At 45.1% G+C, this 18,043-nt stretch overlaps 1 protein-coding gene across 1 annotated transcript; it reads right to left on the bottom strand.

Moving 5' to 3' along the window:
• Positions 1-1,661: 1,661 nt before the first annotated feature.
• On the bottom strand, positions 1,662-15,611 carry MSL2 (MSL complex subunit 2). Its single transcript, XM_065844445.2, has 2 exons — positions 14,773-15,611; positions 1,662-4,027 (listed from the first exon to the last, which is right to left on the bottom strand). Exons 1-2 carry the CDS (start codon positions 14,912-14,914, stop codon positions 2,430-2,432), a joined length of 1,740 nt encoding a protein of 579 aa, XP_065700517.1. The 5' UTR covers positions 14,915-15,611; the 3' UTR covers positions 1,662-2,429.
• Between the last annotated feature and the right edge of the window lie 2,432 nt (positions 15,612-18,043).

An 18,043-nucleotide genomic window follows, 5' to 3' on the forward strand; every position in this document is an offset into this window, starting at 1 on the left:
TAATATACATTTCAAGAACGTGGCAGCATAAAAGGAAATGTTTTTAGAAACAACCTGAATCTACCATTCGCAATTTTACATGAATGATCAGGGCTCTCCTGTCGCCGGTTCCGAAACACACTTCACCTAAGTGCTCCGACTGTTGGTACCGTACTTAATGCAGCGGTGAGATAGTAAAGATTCCAAGTACTCCCACATTTCTGGAGCAAAGGTTCTATGTATTTAATTTAATGAAAGTCCTAAGAAATGTACCATCAACAATCTCAGCAAAACTTAACAGCTCTGCAAAAGCATTCCCAAACAACCCATGCTGTGCAGTTTCCTCCCCATAAATCAGACTCTGGTTTGGCTACTTTGCTTACACGTAGTGGACTAATAAACAGATTTACAGTAGTAGGTCACCATCAAACCACCAAATTAGAAAATGGTAGGATCCTTCTGGGTCAACACAAAAATCACATACAAGTTTAACTAAATACATTTTAATAGGACATCGGTAAATCTCATGAGGGCTAAAAAACACAGATCTTCGGTACTTGGGTTGGCAAATAAAGACAAGAATACTAAGAAGCATTTTCCACCATTTACTCATTATCAAAAATATTTTTCAACTCTTCTTGCAAAACAAAAACAAAAAAGTACAGACTGGACACGTACATCACATTTTTCTTCCTATGGCTTTAACCCCCCACCCTATACCCACCCCACAAAAAAGACGGGGGGAGAAACAAACCAAAACCAACAAAAAGATCTGACCACATTCACAGAAGATGACACCATGGTACACTACAAAACAAAAGGAGGTGTCATTTGTGTCCAAAGGGTTTTGCTTATTTCTTAGGTGAGGAACCATCATTGTACATGCTTTGTGCCAAATCAAAACACAGCAAACGGCAGGGCGGAAAGCGCGGCGGGTTCGCGGGGCCAGGAGAAGGAGAGATGGAAGCGGGAAAGGGACTCAAAAACCTTCACCTCCTGTTGAACACGCTGTTGGAACAGGAACTGCCTTTGAAACGAGAGGGTGATGGTTTGTGTTCTAGTCAGCCCACAGTGAATTTCTGCTGTCTCATTCAAAGAGAAATTTCTGCTTTCACAAAGTAATCTGACTTTTTTAGGCTGCCAATGAAGCCTGAAATGCAAGGCTACGCTCTTCCGCTTGAACTCTTATTTAGGGATTACGGCAAAATGAAGCATTTTTGCATAAAGCTGAATTCCTACAAAGGTGCTTTCATTTTAACACTTTCTGAGAGGAGCTCTTTGACAACTTAGTGTTATTTTTCTATTTTAGGGAGGTTGAAAAGCGCTGACCTTCAAAAGCTACTTCCAACGTGTTAGAAAAAAATGAGCTGGATTCTGGGAGGAGCAAATGACACAGCTTATTCTAACAAACATCCAGAATATATTTGACCTTAGCAACTGATCCTCAGCCCCAGCTGGAGAGAAAGAATCACCGTCGAGGGGACAGGGCTGGCGTACCAACTTCATCAAACACCCCCACTGGTGATTGATAACTGCTGTGGGATCGGCCACGGTGTCTCTCTGCAACCCACAAAATCCCCGCTCTTTTGTAGAAGCAACAGCAGGAAAATCAGCAGGAGCTCCAAAAAAAAAAAGGGGGGGGAGGAGAAAAGGAGAGAATAGTGCTAATACCACCTGAGGTTTCTTTGCCCCAGCCAAAATAGTCACATGCCAAACAAGCGGGGCTGGCACAGAGGGCAGAACAGGTAAGGAACAGAACTGTCAAAAAACCAACCAAAAGAGCGGTGGTGTTACCTGGGACACTGTATCTGAGGCAGCAGTTCCACATTCATGTCTCACCAACTGATATTCCTGGCCCTTGCCTGGAGAATGAGCTACTCTTTGGGCTATTTGCTTTCTCAGTGTATTTATGAATTATTTTTTTAAGCTGTTCCGTAGAGGAGATAACCAATTCTCACAGTCAGGAACTATCTGCCCTTTTCAGACTGTACCCTCCAGCTCAATGCTGTATTTCCTACAGGAATATTATGTGATTTTCCAGTAATGGTGTCTGTAACTAATGGAGAATTGTTTTTCTATACCATAACCTAGCACGGTTTAGATGGACTAACTAGGTACCACTTCTTTACACTTAAGCAGCAGCTTTGACTGAGCACAAAGCATGACCAAGTACAATGAGGTTAATATATTCTTTGCCAAAGATCCTGTGATAAAATCATTTACATCAGCAATTGATCTCAAACTATGAGGTGCTGTAAGAACTAAAAACAGTTTTAGGGTAACTCCTCCATTATCTGCAACTATTTCCCAGACACTAATACACATAACATAGCAATGAAAAACACTTGATACAAGTGATCTAAACGCAGGAGCTCCAGCAAGTTAAACAGAACCATAGCTGCCGTAAACCTGTAGCAGTTCCCCTACGGATGGCAGGGAAAAGAAAAGACTCAACAGTCATATCTCATGTCTATAGCTTCATCCAAACTTTTATCATCGTGTGTACTGGCAGCTAAAAACGTCGTTACTGGTGACCCTGTCACATTGATTACACTGGTGCTCGTGCTGGCATTGCGCACCGCAATGCTCGTCACGTTAATGCCCAAAGTCAGCCGAGTCTGCTCCAAGGCCTTTTCTGGCACTGCAAACGCCTCCAGCTTCTTCTCCCCGTTAGCCATGTAGGAGTTTTGGCAGCCACGGCATATGCAGTCAAGGCAGGCTTTGCGGTTCGAGTAGCAAGGGCAGCGTTGGCCACGGCAGGTAAGAACACTTGGATTTTGGGTGGCACGACCACATTTACACCCTTTCTTTTCTTGGGGCTTTTTGTACACAGTTTTTGTTGGGCTTCCTGGCATAACGTTACTGCTAGGAACTTTCTCCTTCGCTTTGTCTTTTGTTTTCAGCACCCCTGGTTTGGCTTTCGGGTGAGATTTCTTAGGGGCATGGTCTAAATTCTTTTTCATGCTTTTGTTAGACAGGAGCACAGTTTTACTGATTTTGGGGGTAGTGCCTCCATTAGGTACAGTCGCAATAGGCTGCAAAGACATTTTATTTTCCTGTTTCACTGTTACGGGAGCTGACGCTCCCAATGTTGGGCCGCAGATGATGCTGGAAATGGGTAGAGGTTGAACCTTTTCACTGTCACTTTCTGACCGAGATCGCTTTCTGTTTAACTTAACCACCTTGGGTGTCGCCGCGGTGCAGGAGATTCCGTGAGGAGAAGCATCTGTGGACATGAAAATGTTATGGCTGAGAGGTGGGGGAGAGAGCTGCAGGAAAGGGCCGTTAGTCATGTTCGCTTCCAAGCTGGGCTGCAAATTAGAATCACAGACTTCAGTATTTGACACGGTCTCTAAGCTCCGGAGAACCTCCTCAACGCTCAGGAGAAGCGAGCCACCCGGTTTGATGTCTTCACTGAAGCTGCAGATGTCAATGCCCGTCGTGCACAAGTCACTCGTGGAAACGGTGTCGCACACGGGCTGCAGGCTGCTCGGCAGATCTTCCGTCTTGATGTACTCGCCAGTGCTACAGACATCAATGGTGTTGGCGTGCTCCGGAGAGGGAATATTCACTCCGAGTTTATCTACCGAAAGCCCATTACAATTGGGCAACCCGTTGATAACAGAACCTCTGATATCGATGTTGTGTGTGCTTTCAGGTAGCGATGTAAAACCAGCCGGAGGATCGGGTGTTAGCTCTGAGGTTGAAGGTACTGGGGAATGTGTCAAACACAAAGCCAAGGCTGTATCGGAAGGTTTTTCTGTCTCTTCGTGTAGCGGCGATCCATCTTTGAGCAAAGCTAAAAGATCCGCGGAACAATCGACTGCCTGGATAATATCTCGTGCCAGCGGAGTTTGCGTTATGTACTCGCAGAGTTTCTTATAGCAGTTCACTAAGATGCTCAGCTGCTTGTTCTCCTCAAACTGTTCGTAGTCCTTGCACCAGCTACATGACGGTTTCATCATCATCTTCTTGCCTTTACAAGTTTTGCAGACATAATGCTGACATGTGGAGTTGGTAGGAGCGATAGGGTCTTGCAGCAAATTTCCTATGGAAAAAAGAAGGAGAGAGATTACAATGGACTCAAGGCAGGTTTCCAGGCTAGTATGGGATGATTTTTATGTGCTATCAAAAATATTGCCTGAATAAGTTCAGTAAGTCACAAGAAAACGTACCATCCAAACAACATCCTGTAAAAATTGTCACAGCTGAAATATCTGCTTTTAAAACAACATTAAAAAAACACAGAATAAAACCATCACACCACAACTTGTGCTGCTGCAGCCTTTAGAGTCGCTCTCAACTAAAACCCCAGCCAACCCCTTGCTCCCTTCAGCAGCTTCTGCCATTGAAACTTCCAAAACACAAAAGATTTCTATGAATTTTCCAAAAGTGCAACAATAAACTCCATGAGGAGCTACTGCAGAGATGTTAATGAAATTAGTGGAAACAAATGGCAACGCAGCAGAAGGGAACTCTAAAAGGAATGTCAGCCCCCAACGGAAAGAAGACACAGCAGACTTTGTTTTACTTTTCATTTAGCTGGGACTAAAAATAGAACCCGGCCTTGTCACAGCCAATGCCATGAATAAAGCATCAAAGTTTTTAACTTTGCAGGCAACAAAAACAGTTCAATGGATCTCGTTAATTCTTATAAACACTGAATAGAACACCTAGTAATCCATCTGAATTTTTTAAAATACTAGATTATGTTGCTCTCTAACAGCTTACTCCTGCGCCAACCCAGAAGATGCAACAGGGTGATTATTAAGATATGCTGGGGGGTGGTGGTTCCTGGTTCTCTAATTCTCAGACACGTCTCAGTGAAATAATACTTAAAAGAGTGATGCTGAAATACTTCAAAGTATCCACAACAGCTCCCGCCCTGGGCAGGAGGGAAGAAGTCAGAAGAAAGGATTTTCTCTGAGATCTTACTGTTAAGAATAAAGAAACTGATAAAAATCAGTTGCTAAAGAAATGAACACCCCTGAGAGCGCAGGACGTTTCACACACCCCGCACTGACTATCTGTGGACATCCCCACATCTCTGAACTGTAAAACCCTGCAAGAATGTTTTTGGTTTTTCTTAAGAACGAACCAAGTAACGCATAAGGAAAAAATATGAAAGAACAGAGGTAACTGAAATTCTGTATAGAAATAATCCAACTAGCAACTATATCCAGAAAATGTCGGTATTGCTTTGCTATTCTAGCCAGTTCTAGGCCAGGAAGATATTCTAACACCTAAATTAAATTTCAGAGTACCTACAGTCATCTACAGCAACAGGCTCCCCTCCCTTCCAAGCAGATTTTCAGCCTTGCTCAGACCTCTCTCCCATACGGAGCCTTTGTTGGATGAGTTACAACCATCAGGGATTTCTCACCCAATTTTCCAAAGAGAAAATTTTAATCCCATGGACCTTCTGCAAGTGATTCTCGAAATAGTGCTTTGAGGGGATGCAATTAACCGGACCTAGCTGAGTGGGCTGCTAGCACCTACAGAATAAACCCGGCCTTTCTAGCTGGTATTACCTTAGTCGCGAATCCAAGCCCTCAGGTAGAAGAGCAGGACGTACTATATGTATAACCCTTGGCTGGAGCAGCACACAACGTGTCCCCTACTCTGTAGCTTTCACCGGAATGTTCAGCCCCTTTCCCAACCTAACCCTCCGTACCTTTCACTATTTGAACTACTTTTGAAAATGCAACTTTTTGTGTGTGTTTGAACAGGAACTTTGCATTAGCACAGTAATTTTTCCACACTTGAATTCTACTGGTGACCACACAACCCCATTTTTCCTTTGCAAAGTGAATTCCCTGGTACCTCTTTGGGAAGGGGCTGCTCCAACCTCAGCTGGCTTTCAGAAAAGTGGCTTCATCTAAACTGATTTTTGAGCAACAAGAGTCAGTGCTGAAGTCATCATTAGGTAGTATTTTTTTAATAAACTGACAGAAAATATAATTGTTTAGAAAACTGGCAGGTGGCACACATCTACACAATTCAAATAATGAGAAGGGAAGATTTAAAGCCAACAGATGGAACATGAAGTCCCAGAATCCAATCTGCAGTGGCATTTTTTTTCAGGTTCCCTTTAGATGATGGTATTTAAACAGCAAAGCAGGCAGAGATGTCCAGGATGGTCCTAAGAACAGATTTGATTTTGCGAGAACAGTCCCTAACCCCCATGGGAAAAACCAAAATCAAGCTTTAACTCACGTCAGCTTAGTCTCAGAAGTCGCGTCCTTCAGCAGAAAGAGTGATGATGATCAATGCTTTACAGATTATGAAGCACTGAAATACTTCAGAGATGGGACCAAATAAACAATATGCCAATTTAACTTTCGATTAAAAAAAAAAAAAAATCATCACCAACTGTGCACTTTATTTCTCCCAAAATAGATTTGGCTGAAGCTGCTGAGTGGGTACGAATGCTAAAAGAGGATACTGAAAAATTTACGTTTCCAGAAGCTTTGAGGAAAAAAACCAGACGGGCAGACAAAACACTTCCCATATCTCCCTGCAGGAAGAACAGAGCCGGTTCTGCTCCCAGTACATGCCGGGCAACCTCCATGGCAGAGACACGAGCTGCGGGAACATGTTCCGCCTGAGCTCATATCTCACTCAATATTCATCCTTCACTCAAAGTTTCTGTCTCAGATGGATTCAGCTTTATACAGTGCCATAATAATACAGTTCTGCGCTTCATTTTCTATTTTGGTCCTGATCTTTAGCATTCGCTTTGCATTTTTGATTGATAGTTAATACTGAGCCGATATTCTCATGGGGTTTTCAATAGAAAGCAAGGCTGGTAGCTATTAGTGCTAACCCCTTCTATAAATTTACACATTTATATAGGTCTGCAAGATATAAAAATGGTGGGCTCTGACAAGTAAATATTTTTCTATGTTTATAATTTAATATTTCTCTAAGCTAAAGTTAATTTGACATTTTATTGCACAGTCACTCATCTGCATAAGATCCTTCCACGATTACTCAATGCAGGCCTTCATTTTTACTGCCCCAAATAGCCTGATATTACTAAACTTTGCCTCATCTTTTCTCACCCTCTTTTGCAAGGGCCATATTAACACAACAAAAAGCAAAATCGCATTCTTACAAAGCCTCCAACATCCTACTTTCAGAAAGGTTTACTAAACATCTACATTAATATAAGCATTTACAATTAATAAGCCGCATAGACAGAGGAAATACTTTTAATATATTATTTACAAAACATGACAGCTGTCCTGGAAAGGCTGCTACCAGGAGAGAGATCATTTAAACCACAAGGAATACTTCCTATTGTGTTCCTTAATGAGCACTATTTCACAGCTGCAGGAAGAGGGGAAGCATCTGCAAATTGTATCTCAGAGACCAAAGGGAGGGGAAGAATTGGGAACCAATTGCTTTGGTAGGTGTGTATAAGCAGCAAATGTGCTGCAAATCTGTCTTCTCAGTGAAGGTGAAGGAGAGAAGGAACCTCACCTGCTGCCAGTTCAGCTGTTAACATCAAACATTACAGTGACCGAGATGGCATTTTTAAACCAAGTCTTACAAAAAGCTGCTGTGAACTTTGGATGCGTCAAATAGAAATTCTACGGCTCTATTCATCTAGCAAATTATAATAAACCAGGAAGCTATCATCCGTGTGATGAAGCACACGTATACTTCTATGTTACACTTAATATTAACTACCTCCTGATAGAGGGAGCCAAGTCTTACCCAGCAGTGATAGCACTGGATAGCTGGAACAGCCTCTGGAAGGACAAGGTTTGCTCCCCCCACAGCAGCTCTTCAGCTAAGAAATTATCAGCTACATCTGACTGAAGAATAAACACTCCAATGAGGTTTCAAAGCAAAACGTGAGCGTAAAAGCAGCAGCATTTTCAGAGTTTGATGAAAAAACCCTGCTTGATGATAGACAGGCATATGATGAGTACTGAAAAGGTCTGTTAACCATCTGCAGAAAAATAAAACAAATGTGTGAGATCTGTTTGATATGGGCGCAAGATCTGGATATTTACTAAGAAAGAAGATAACTTAATACACTCAAAACCAGAGAAACTAATCAAGAGAGATTAGCACAAGGGACAAGAGTTTGTGAACTAAATGATAGTATTTTGTCCTGAAAATACCATGTTGCTCTTAAATCACCACAACTGCAACAGTGCCACTGGGATTTGTCCATAGACACTCACAAGCATCAAGAGATTCCCTATCAGGTGAAACAGAAACATGGGACACACACAAAACGTATTAAACCAAAACACAACCAAAACCCCACAACCACCTTATTTCAAAATGTTATCAGAGAAACTGTTCTGCTGGCTGCTGAGTATTTCTGAGCATCCCCCATCAACAAACAACTATGAAAAATTAGCTACAGAAATTATTACCCTCATATACAGATGGTCACAACTGAAGAATCAATGACTGTGAAACTCTTTGGGAAACTAAAAACTGCACTGTTTTTGTCTGAACATCGTCAGAACCCAAATTAACCATGATAAGAATACAGTTGGATTGTTATTCTGCATATTTGTAGATGTACAGTCAACCTCTTCAGCTAAAGGTCAAAGAAAAAAAATATGACAACAAATGGCATTGTAGAAGGGACTGCTCTGTTCTCTGACTGCAGCCCTACACAATAAACAACACAACATATTTTACCAAGTCCTATGTCAAAATTGTATTTGTTTGAAAGTCTTTGTGTTTACAAAAAAATCACTGACTGGAAAGATTCTATAATATATTTTTAACAAACTAGGTGGCAAAGTTCAAACTTTGGCTTTAAAAATATATAGAAATTCATCTTTTTCACCATCCAGTGCAAAGTGTTGATGTAAGGATGTTTCCCAAAAGCCAAGATGGGTGTATTTTAAGAGGCTTTGAATGGCAAAGTTAACATTTCTCCCATAGGTGTAAGATTAATTTAATGTGTTTCTATGCAGCATAAACACTCAAAAGAGTTAAAACTTGCTTTGAAAGTTGTAGATGAAGTTGCTCACATTCTCTGAGCAAACAAAAAAGTAACATAAACTATTTCTTCCCACCAAACAAAAACGCTCGTGCCACCAAGATTAACCGCGCCATCTTCAAACAATCTGTGCTCTGCAAGGCCACCGGTGAAGGAGCAAAACCCCGAGCCGTGACCGTGACCGCCAGGCTGCGAAGACACAGAATAACAAATGACATCACGGAAGGACTTCAAAGGGAATTCCTGGGCAGAGCAGGAAAATCCTTACTGTCTGCAAAGCACAGCGCTCACCAAAGCTTGTGCTGGCTGTTATTTCTCAGGTCATATATGAGATGCAAACAATCTTTTCTGGCCTCACTCACAACTCCAATTCTTCCTACTCCTCAACTTGGTTCTAGGACAGAGGGGTATTTTTGTTTAGAAAGCAATTTAAATTCAACCAGTAGAACTTTATGTTATGAAAACACATGCAGTACAATGCAGACAACCTTGAAAAAGCAGTTCTGCCAGGAGTCACACACCGGATTTAACAACAGGAAAGGGAAACAGTGAATTTAAGTAAAGGGTTTTTAAGAGGAAGAGAAATCAACCAGCATGTTCTTGGCGAAAAACTGGTGTACTGAGAAATGTGCAAGTGGACATTTTATAGACAGCTGCCCACGCTGGTTGTCTCCAAAACAAGAAGAAGAAGAATACTTGCAGCAGAAAGTATTTGACAGGTACTTAGTCCTGTAGTCCATGCTCCCCAATGGTTGTTTTTTCTGGTTATTGTGCACATTCTTCAGAAAACTGCAAGTATTTTGGCAACCATTCATGTACCTTTTAAGGGGAAAATATGATCTTTCTAAAAACTACCTATCATTGAAAATCCAGGAAAGAAGAAAATGTCAATGAAAAAAGACCACCAATCTAGATTATTTTTCGAACACAAAAGGCAACTCTGATCTGTCAGCATGGCTCATGAATCAGCCTTCACTCTCCTTAATCTAGGGAGAACGGACAAGGAGTGAGAGTTCTACACTAAACTTTTCCATCACAAAGCTTAAACATGCTTTTCACTTGAAAGCTCTGATATCCAGGCTTAAGTCACTTAGTCATGGCTCACATCCCAAACAGAAAAGTTTTAGCAGTAGTGCTAATTTGTTTGTTCTGCCTTCTTCCATCTCTGTGACCAGAAATCAAACTTTCTAGAAAGTTTAAATCTGTTTAGGTGTTACCCAACTATCTTCTCTTCCCTGAAGGTCACCACATAACTTCAGCACGCCTCAGACTGTCTCAATACCACCAGTGAAACAAAGACTTTGCTTACTCTAGAGCCACAGTTCAGTTGCATTCCACTTGCTTGTGGTGTTTCTTCCCCTAGATACTTGCAGAAATGTTCCTATGAAAGTTTAATTCACTATTTCCCAATGACAAAGTACAGGGTACAGTAATAATGCCAACAAGAGGCAGAGACAAGGGGTGTGGAGTCTGCAGTGGTGTGGGGGAAACAGCCGGAACCCCAGAAAAAACAGAGACCCAGCTCAGCGAAGGGCGAGGAAGAAGAGCAGGAGCCTTCACAAGTCCAACAACATGGACAGGATGGCACAAAGATGGAAAATCTTACACGACTCAATACGCCACCAACTATAGAGAAATTTCAAACCTGGCCAGCAGAATGAATTCCAACTTATGTTAACAGTACACAACTTTTAAAAACAAAGAAAGGTTAATACTTCTACACAAGCAGGAGATGGAAATAACATCCCTATACTAGTCTTTAAATAGGAAAACAATTTTTTTTTAATTTTTTCTTTTTTTTTTGTTAATCCATGACATTCCCCGTGCTTGGGAGTTGCTTCCACAATGCTAATTTACAATTTAGCCTTCAACCCTGTAACTAAAATTACCAAGAGCTACATCAAAACCCTTGCCAGGAGCTGTACGAGGTGCCGGTCAGTACTGTCACACCGTCTCTTTGTTCCTTTCCACCCCTTAATCTCCCCTAAGCCACATGTTGTCTCATATCCCCTTACTTAGATTACAGGATGGTTCAGGCAAGAACTCTACTCTGTATGGCTGCAGCACAAGATACATCTGGGTTCCTGGCCAAACGTCCTGTCCTGAAGCCACAAAACCTTTCAAGCACTTTCACATTCTAAATCAGCGATAACAATCTTTCACCCACTTTTTAAATATCTTGCAGAGGATCCAGGATGAAGTCTTCCATGGATAAAAAGCTAAGCTGATCCGACTGCCAATCTGTCTCTTTAACTGCATTTCAAAAAAAGGCTTACAATGCTTCAAAATGCTTAAAAGCCAACAGAACTTTTGAATGACTTGCAGTAACCTACATGGTACTTGAAACAGAGAAAGCCACTTGTAAGAAGATTTTCATCCCAATAAGCAGTACTTTTAAAATGCAGAACTTTGTTGCATAAATTCTACTAAACTATTTTTAAATTAATGTGGCATTAACATGCAATTTAATAATAATCACTTTAGTCCAGAGACTGAAACCCAGATTTCACATCCTCAAAACACATAAGGCACATACCTTCTGTCTAATGCACACTTGGAGGTTTTAAGTTTTAAAAGCTCTAGGAAATATAATCTTATACATCCCTGTAAAAAGGCAATGCATTCATTACCTACCCCACCACCTCAGAAACTCTCACATAATCACACTTCAATCCTAGAAACACACACCACCATCAACATAATTCAACCTTTATAACCCATTAGGCACAACAGAGACCTCAAATCCACCTAGAACAGATTTATTTGACTTCACAATGCCATACTGTATTTACATTATGACTGTCTACTGATGGAACTGCCTCTGTGCCAATTTGAATCTCAAATCAGTGCTTTAATTAGAATTTCATAATTATGTGGGTCCAAAAACTTCTGCCATGCCTACTATGTGAGCTGGTTTAAAAGACTGTCAGATCAAAAGAAAATGAGTTGGTTTATGTCTAGTGGATTGAGAGAACAGCGAAAGCACCATAATGTCAGTTGGTTTTTATAGCTGTCACCGATATCTTCTAAAAAAAATTCACTACAATTAAAGGGACAATCCTGACTGTGGAATTAATACCTACAGTGTAACAAAGCATCACAGAATTCAGAGAGATTAAATACTCAGGAAAGGCCGATGACTTAAGGAGCACTAATTTGGGGAGTAATTTCCCAAGGGGAGTCCTAGAAGTACAACACTTGGGACTTTAACCAAGTGTAGAGGTTTTATGCATTACTAATAATTCATGCAGCAAAACACCACACTGAAGTTTTGGGTGGTCACGGCACTCACTCTTGTGATCACAGCAGCTCACAAAGTAATCTTCTTTTCAGTACTTAAACTTTACCTTTTATACAACTAAAGTTAAGAAGGTTTTGACACTTGGATAGGCTTTAAATGACCTTAAATATGCAGAAGGTCCTAACAGCACAAAAAGCAAACAAGAATGTTGATTTGCCTTTACCAGTGCGAGCTGGAAATTTATGACTGCTGGTCAACACTAGAGTGGACAGTTCGGTTCGGGCAGGACCGCTCTCCCACGACTAACTGCTGGCAGCTTCAAGAAAGACACTTTACTAAGTCTGTAGGACAGAAACTGCATTTTACTGTAGGGCTTCACAAAGAGGCTGGTATTTACTGAGGCCTCTGTACGCTGCCACGCCACAAACAGCAGCTCAACACACAGAGGTAATGCCTGGAAATCACTCGGAGACAAAATATTTGAGACAAACAGCAGCTACAGTTATCTGAAAGCTGGCCACAGTAGGAAAATATATATAAGCCAAAGTAATAACTTCAACATTCAAAGAAAATAAGGGATGAAGAGGGGAAGCAGAATCATCAAGTAGTAGTTTGGGAGCAGGAATATCCAGGTAAGCACAAGTCAATAAGCTAAAAAGCATGGTCTGCTCTAACAAACTGAGAGTGACAGAAAAGCCAAGCAAGAAAAGCTGAAGAGGGGGAAAACAGCTCAGGAATTTGGGCAGGGACAAGTTATAGATAGATGATTTCAATAGCACACAGTGTAAAAATAAGATTGCAAAAGGCCAAGAAGGGAAGAAGTCAAGGCAAGGAGAACAAAGAACACATTTCAGAGGACTAGTCTTAAAGTGGAGTGGCCAGATAGCACAGTAGTTAGAAGCATGTAGTCTCTATCTAAATACCAGTCTCTATCTAAATATCTTATTTACAAAAAAGAAATCCGATAAATATTAGCATATTTTTAGGCAAGCGGTCTGATGACTGACCCAAGCAAGAAGGATTTGTGGGAAAAAGGTACAGTTAGAGATTGGAATTAACAAGGCCTAAGATGATAAGCATGAGATAAGGAGCAAAGGTGCAAAGACATTGACATCAGGATTATGGGAGGAGGAAAAAAAACCTTAGACAAATGATTAAAGGAAATGACGATGCAGTGATCCTGGGAACAGGCTCCCTCTTTCCCAGCACAAACAGATCTCTATTTTCTAAGACTTTAAGTGGGAGGAGCCAATAGCTCCAGGATAGGAAGCATCCAACACTACTCTAGCAGCCTCAACAGTTGAGATCTTGATCCTGTAAATAAATACAATATTTACGTTTACAAACCCCAGGAATTCAATTAAATAGTAGTGTGACCACACACGTTGGTAAAGATAAACATATGCAACCAGCGTGGACATATGTCCACTCTGATAAGAAAATACAAACACACACAGGGCCAGGACTTAAAACTACTAGAGGAAAAAAAAAAGGAGAATTAACAAAATTAACGAACTGAAATGTCTAACAGTTCGGAATCCCTCTCCCAACGCTGACCGAGGCTTCAAAGGGAAGTTCAAGAAAGGTTGACAGCTTATTTCAGAGCTTCCTACCAGGAACGGACACATGCCCCCACTTCATAAACACAGCAGAATGCAGTTCCTTCCCTGTTCCCCAGACCCTCACGCTGAAATTCCAGATGTCTGCCTTTGCCCACAAAAATGCAGAATGCTTTTTTTTTTTTTTTGCAGGGAAATCCTAGCAGACTTGCAGCCAATTTGGTTTTTATGGTAATTATTTTCAGTGGACAATTACCTGCTACGTACAAAAAAAAAATCTTAACATTGTTTCCATGCGCTTAAAATTCCTGGCTTCCAATCTGATTTACTGTTTGCTCTTTGCATTTCAAAGAGGGGAGGAAAAAAAAAAAAGAGTAAGAAGTTCTTATTTCCCTTCCTCTATGCTCTGTAGATTGAGTATCTTTTACCACACTTGCTCTTCTACCTCACTTTTTAAAGCAATTAACTCCACTACACCAGGGTACTCCAATAACCACTAATAACTACCCTACCTTTTATGAAATAACGTGACCATAATAAAGCGTTGCGTTTGGGCCAGAACACACTCTTCTCAACAAAAACAACAGATCATTTTCTTTACAGCTCGCCAGGCTATTCAACATACAGAACCCCCGAACCTTTACAGCTTTTTGACCAATATTGCCCCCAATTCGGGTTTGTTTTTTGCGGGTGGGGGGCGGGTCTAAGTCGAGGAATATTTTTCACTCCGCCTTTCCCAACTTGCAAAACCACCGCGGCGCTCCCCCCGCCCTGGGCCCACGTGGGTCCGCCGCCCCCCGGTCCCCGGTGTCCCCCGCCCCGCCCCGGCGGCGGGAGGTTCCGCGGGAGCGGCGGCTCGGCGGCCGCAGCCGGAGGAAAGTTTCCACAGCCCGGCTCTCGGGGCGGGAAGCGGGGCGGGGGAGATCCCGACCGCGGCGTTTCCTCCGGCCGCCGTGCCGGGGCCAAGCGAGCCCGGGGGGGGCTCATTGTGCAGGGAACAAAAGAAAGATCCTCACCGCAAACGCAGCAGGAGAGGGACTGCCTGAAGTAGGGCAGGAGCTTGTTAATCTCAGTAAAGGACTGGGGATCCCCAGGGTCGTAGTTGAGCACCAGGCGGCTCGCTGAAACGTAGAGAGCAGTGGCATTCACCGGGTTCATCGCAGCCGCTCGCACGCCGCCGGCTCCGGGGTGAGAAGAAAGCGCGGCGCCGAGTCCGAGCCGGCCGAGGGGGCAGGTGGCCCCGGGGCGGGGGCAGGCCGGGTGTCACCTTGGTCCGGGGCCACCTGGAGCCGCGCGGCGGCGGCAGCGCGGAGGCCGCGGCGGCCCTGTCAGAGGGGCCGCGCTGGCTCCTCCTCCGCCTCCAGCGGGGCCTCGCTCCCGAGCAGCGGCCTCGGCCCGCCCGCAGCCACACAGCGCAGGGAGGCGGCGGCGGCGCTACTCCAGGCTGCGGGCCATGCCGGGCCGCCCTCCCCCGGGCCCTGCTCCTCCGCGAGCGGACGCTACCTCGGCCGCTGCGGGCCGCGCCTCAGCGGCGGCCCGGCATGGCGGCGGCCGCAAGGAGGAACCGCGAAGCCAGCGCAGGGCGGCGGCGGGCCGGGCCGCGCTGCCCGATCCGGCGGCGGGGGAGGGAGGCGGATGCACCTGGGCCTCAGCGCGGCCGCATCACCGCGGCGCCGCCGCGGCCTCCTCCGCGGGGCCGGTGGCTCCTGGCTGCGCGGCCGCGGGGCTGGCGCCGCTCGCGGGGCAGGATCCGCCGCCCGATCCGCGCCGCAATGTCAATAGCAACCGTTAGATCCAACCGTCACTGCGGAGCCATCGCCGCTGCCGTCTAGCGCCCGGCACTGCGCATGCGCGCCCGGGCCGCTTCCCTCCCCGCAGCGGGGCCCATCCCGCGGGGCGGGGGGGGGGGGGTGGGTGGGGAGCGTAGCGCCCTCTAGCGGGGGCTCGGGCGCGCCGCCGCGGGGCGCGAGGCTGCCCGGCCGCCTTGGGCGAGGCGCCGCCTGAGGGAGGGGGCGAGCGCGCGCCCAACGCCCGCCTCAGGAGTCCCCTCAGGGGTCCCTCAGCGCTCGCGTCGCCTCAGCGCGGCCGCCACGCCGGCAGCACCGCGCCTGCTCCGCGGAGGGCGGGACGCCGCCGCTCCCTCGGCCGGCGGGCGGAGCCGGTTGGCGGGAGGGACTCGCCAGAGGGTTGGCCGCCCTGTGCCCCGGGCGCTGAGGCGGTTCCCGCGCTCGGGGTCGCCACCTCACGGGCGGCTGTGCCTCCGGAGCGGCTGCGCGCGGGAGCTGCTTGGCCTTCCTGTCATGGCGAGCGCCCGCGCTCACCTCTCAGGCAGAAGCCGTCCTGAAACCTCCCGAAAGACTCCAAGGTGCCAACTGGCCTGTCTTCCAGCACGGAGCAAGCCTGATGTGTCTGTCCTCAAAGAGAGCGAGCTGCAGGGCTTTGGAGGGTCTTAGAAAATCGGGCAGGGGAGCAGGCACGGTCTGGATGCCTCAGAGGATGCCAGCTGCCCATACGGCACTGTGTAGATGGACGCTTGGCACAAGTGGTGTTGCTGCCCGCACCAGCACTCTGGAGCCACGAGGCATAACACAGAAGCAGATTCACAGGCTTGGGGCAGGTATGACCAACACATAGGCACAAGAGGGATTTTTTACCCTCTTCAGGTTTTAGGTCACTGGGGACGTATGGTGGGAACTTCAGGTATTTCCAGTTTTAGCCCCACTGAGAGAAATCACCATTCCACACACCTCCAGATCCTGTGTTGTGACGCTGCCAGTGCCATCAAGGCGGCCCTTGCCCTGTTTCTCTGGCCTTTTGGGGAACCGTCTGATAGAACCGTTCTGTCTTCCCACTTGTTCCTCTCTGTGTTCATCTAGAGTTGCCCATGTTAAACTAATCGAGTTCCACCTGTATCTTTGTGTTCCTTGTTCTCCTCATAAATCCCCCCAGCTCTCCAGCCCAACTCAAGATGGGAGTGCTTACAGAATAGAGGGATTTGGGTCTTGATTCCAAATGCACATTTAGCACTTCTGGTCACCATCAAGCTGTACAGCTCATTCCCCACCTGGCACTGTTTTCACACACCTCAGTGCATCTCCCATATGAAGATGCATACCTACAATACCCCTGTCTCCCTTTTGGCCTCACAGCAGACACTCAGTGCAATCTCTGGACCATAACTCCTTGCACATGTTGAGTGCCTAATCTGACTTCATTTCATGGCACAGCATCTTCATTCTTGCACTCAGTCTACATGTATATTGCCTGTAAAATGCCCAATTCCTTCTTCAGCTTACCACCAGAAACACCTTATGTGCTGAACCAAGCCAGCAAACTGAAAAAACATTCCAGCAGTTTCCCACCAAGTACATGTTCTCATATACACCTCCCTGTATCTCACCCTCTGCCAGACTCCACACACAGTGTCCTGAACACTAAGGCCTCCCAACTACATCTCACACTGCTCTGGCTGGTCAGGCAAGGGAGGTTCTGGAGTCTCCTACTCTGGAGACATTCAAACCCGCCTGGACACCTTCCTGTGTAATCTCATCTGGGTGTTCCTGCTCTAGCAGGGGGATTGGACTGGATGAGCTTTCCAGGTCCCTTCCAGTCCCTGACATTCTGTGATAACACCTGACATCTTTTACTAGCTTTATCTAATTTCTGGGATATACTGCTTTGGGGTATCACACATAAGCTGGGTTCAGCAGTTGCGATCCATGGTGTTCTAGGACCAAGCCTCAATCCACAGCATCAACATGCACTATTACATTCCCTGATGGAGGTAAATAACTAAGTTTGGGTTCCATCTAAGAACAACAGCAATCTTAGTAGGGCAGATAATGAAAACTCTCTAGAACTGCAAGTAAATCTTACTCTTGAAAATTATGGTGTTAATTAAATAATCAAATATGGAATAGTAAGAGTAGCAAGACTGACTAGGTCATACCCTTTTGAGCAGATTTTTTTGACTTTTCTTCTAGTCAGACCCTTGAGTGTCCATGTTTCTAATAGCAAAGTCCAAGAAGCAGATACAGATTTTCCTACTTCTGTTGATGGTTTCTTCTCATCTATCAGCAGCACAACTCTGGAATATGAGTCCCCACTTATTGAAACAGATTTGGCTAGATTCTAAGCTGTTTGCAATTGCTAGGACAAATGGAGTGGTGAGACTAAATATTAGAGGCTTGAATACACCAATAGGCTTTGCAGTCTCCTCCCCCCGCCCTTGGGGGTCTGTGCACCAGGCCGGCTCTGATGCGGTGCAGCTGTGTGACCTTGCATCAG

The sequence above is a fragment of the Patagioenas fasciata genome, chromosome 9, assembly GCF_037038585.1.
Source record: "Patagioenas fasciata isolate bPatFas1 chromosome 9, bPatFas1.hap1, whole genome shotgun sequence".
Lineage (NCBI taxonomy): Eukaryota > Metazoa > Chordata > Aves > Columbiformes > Columbidae > Patagioenas > Patagioenas fasciata.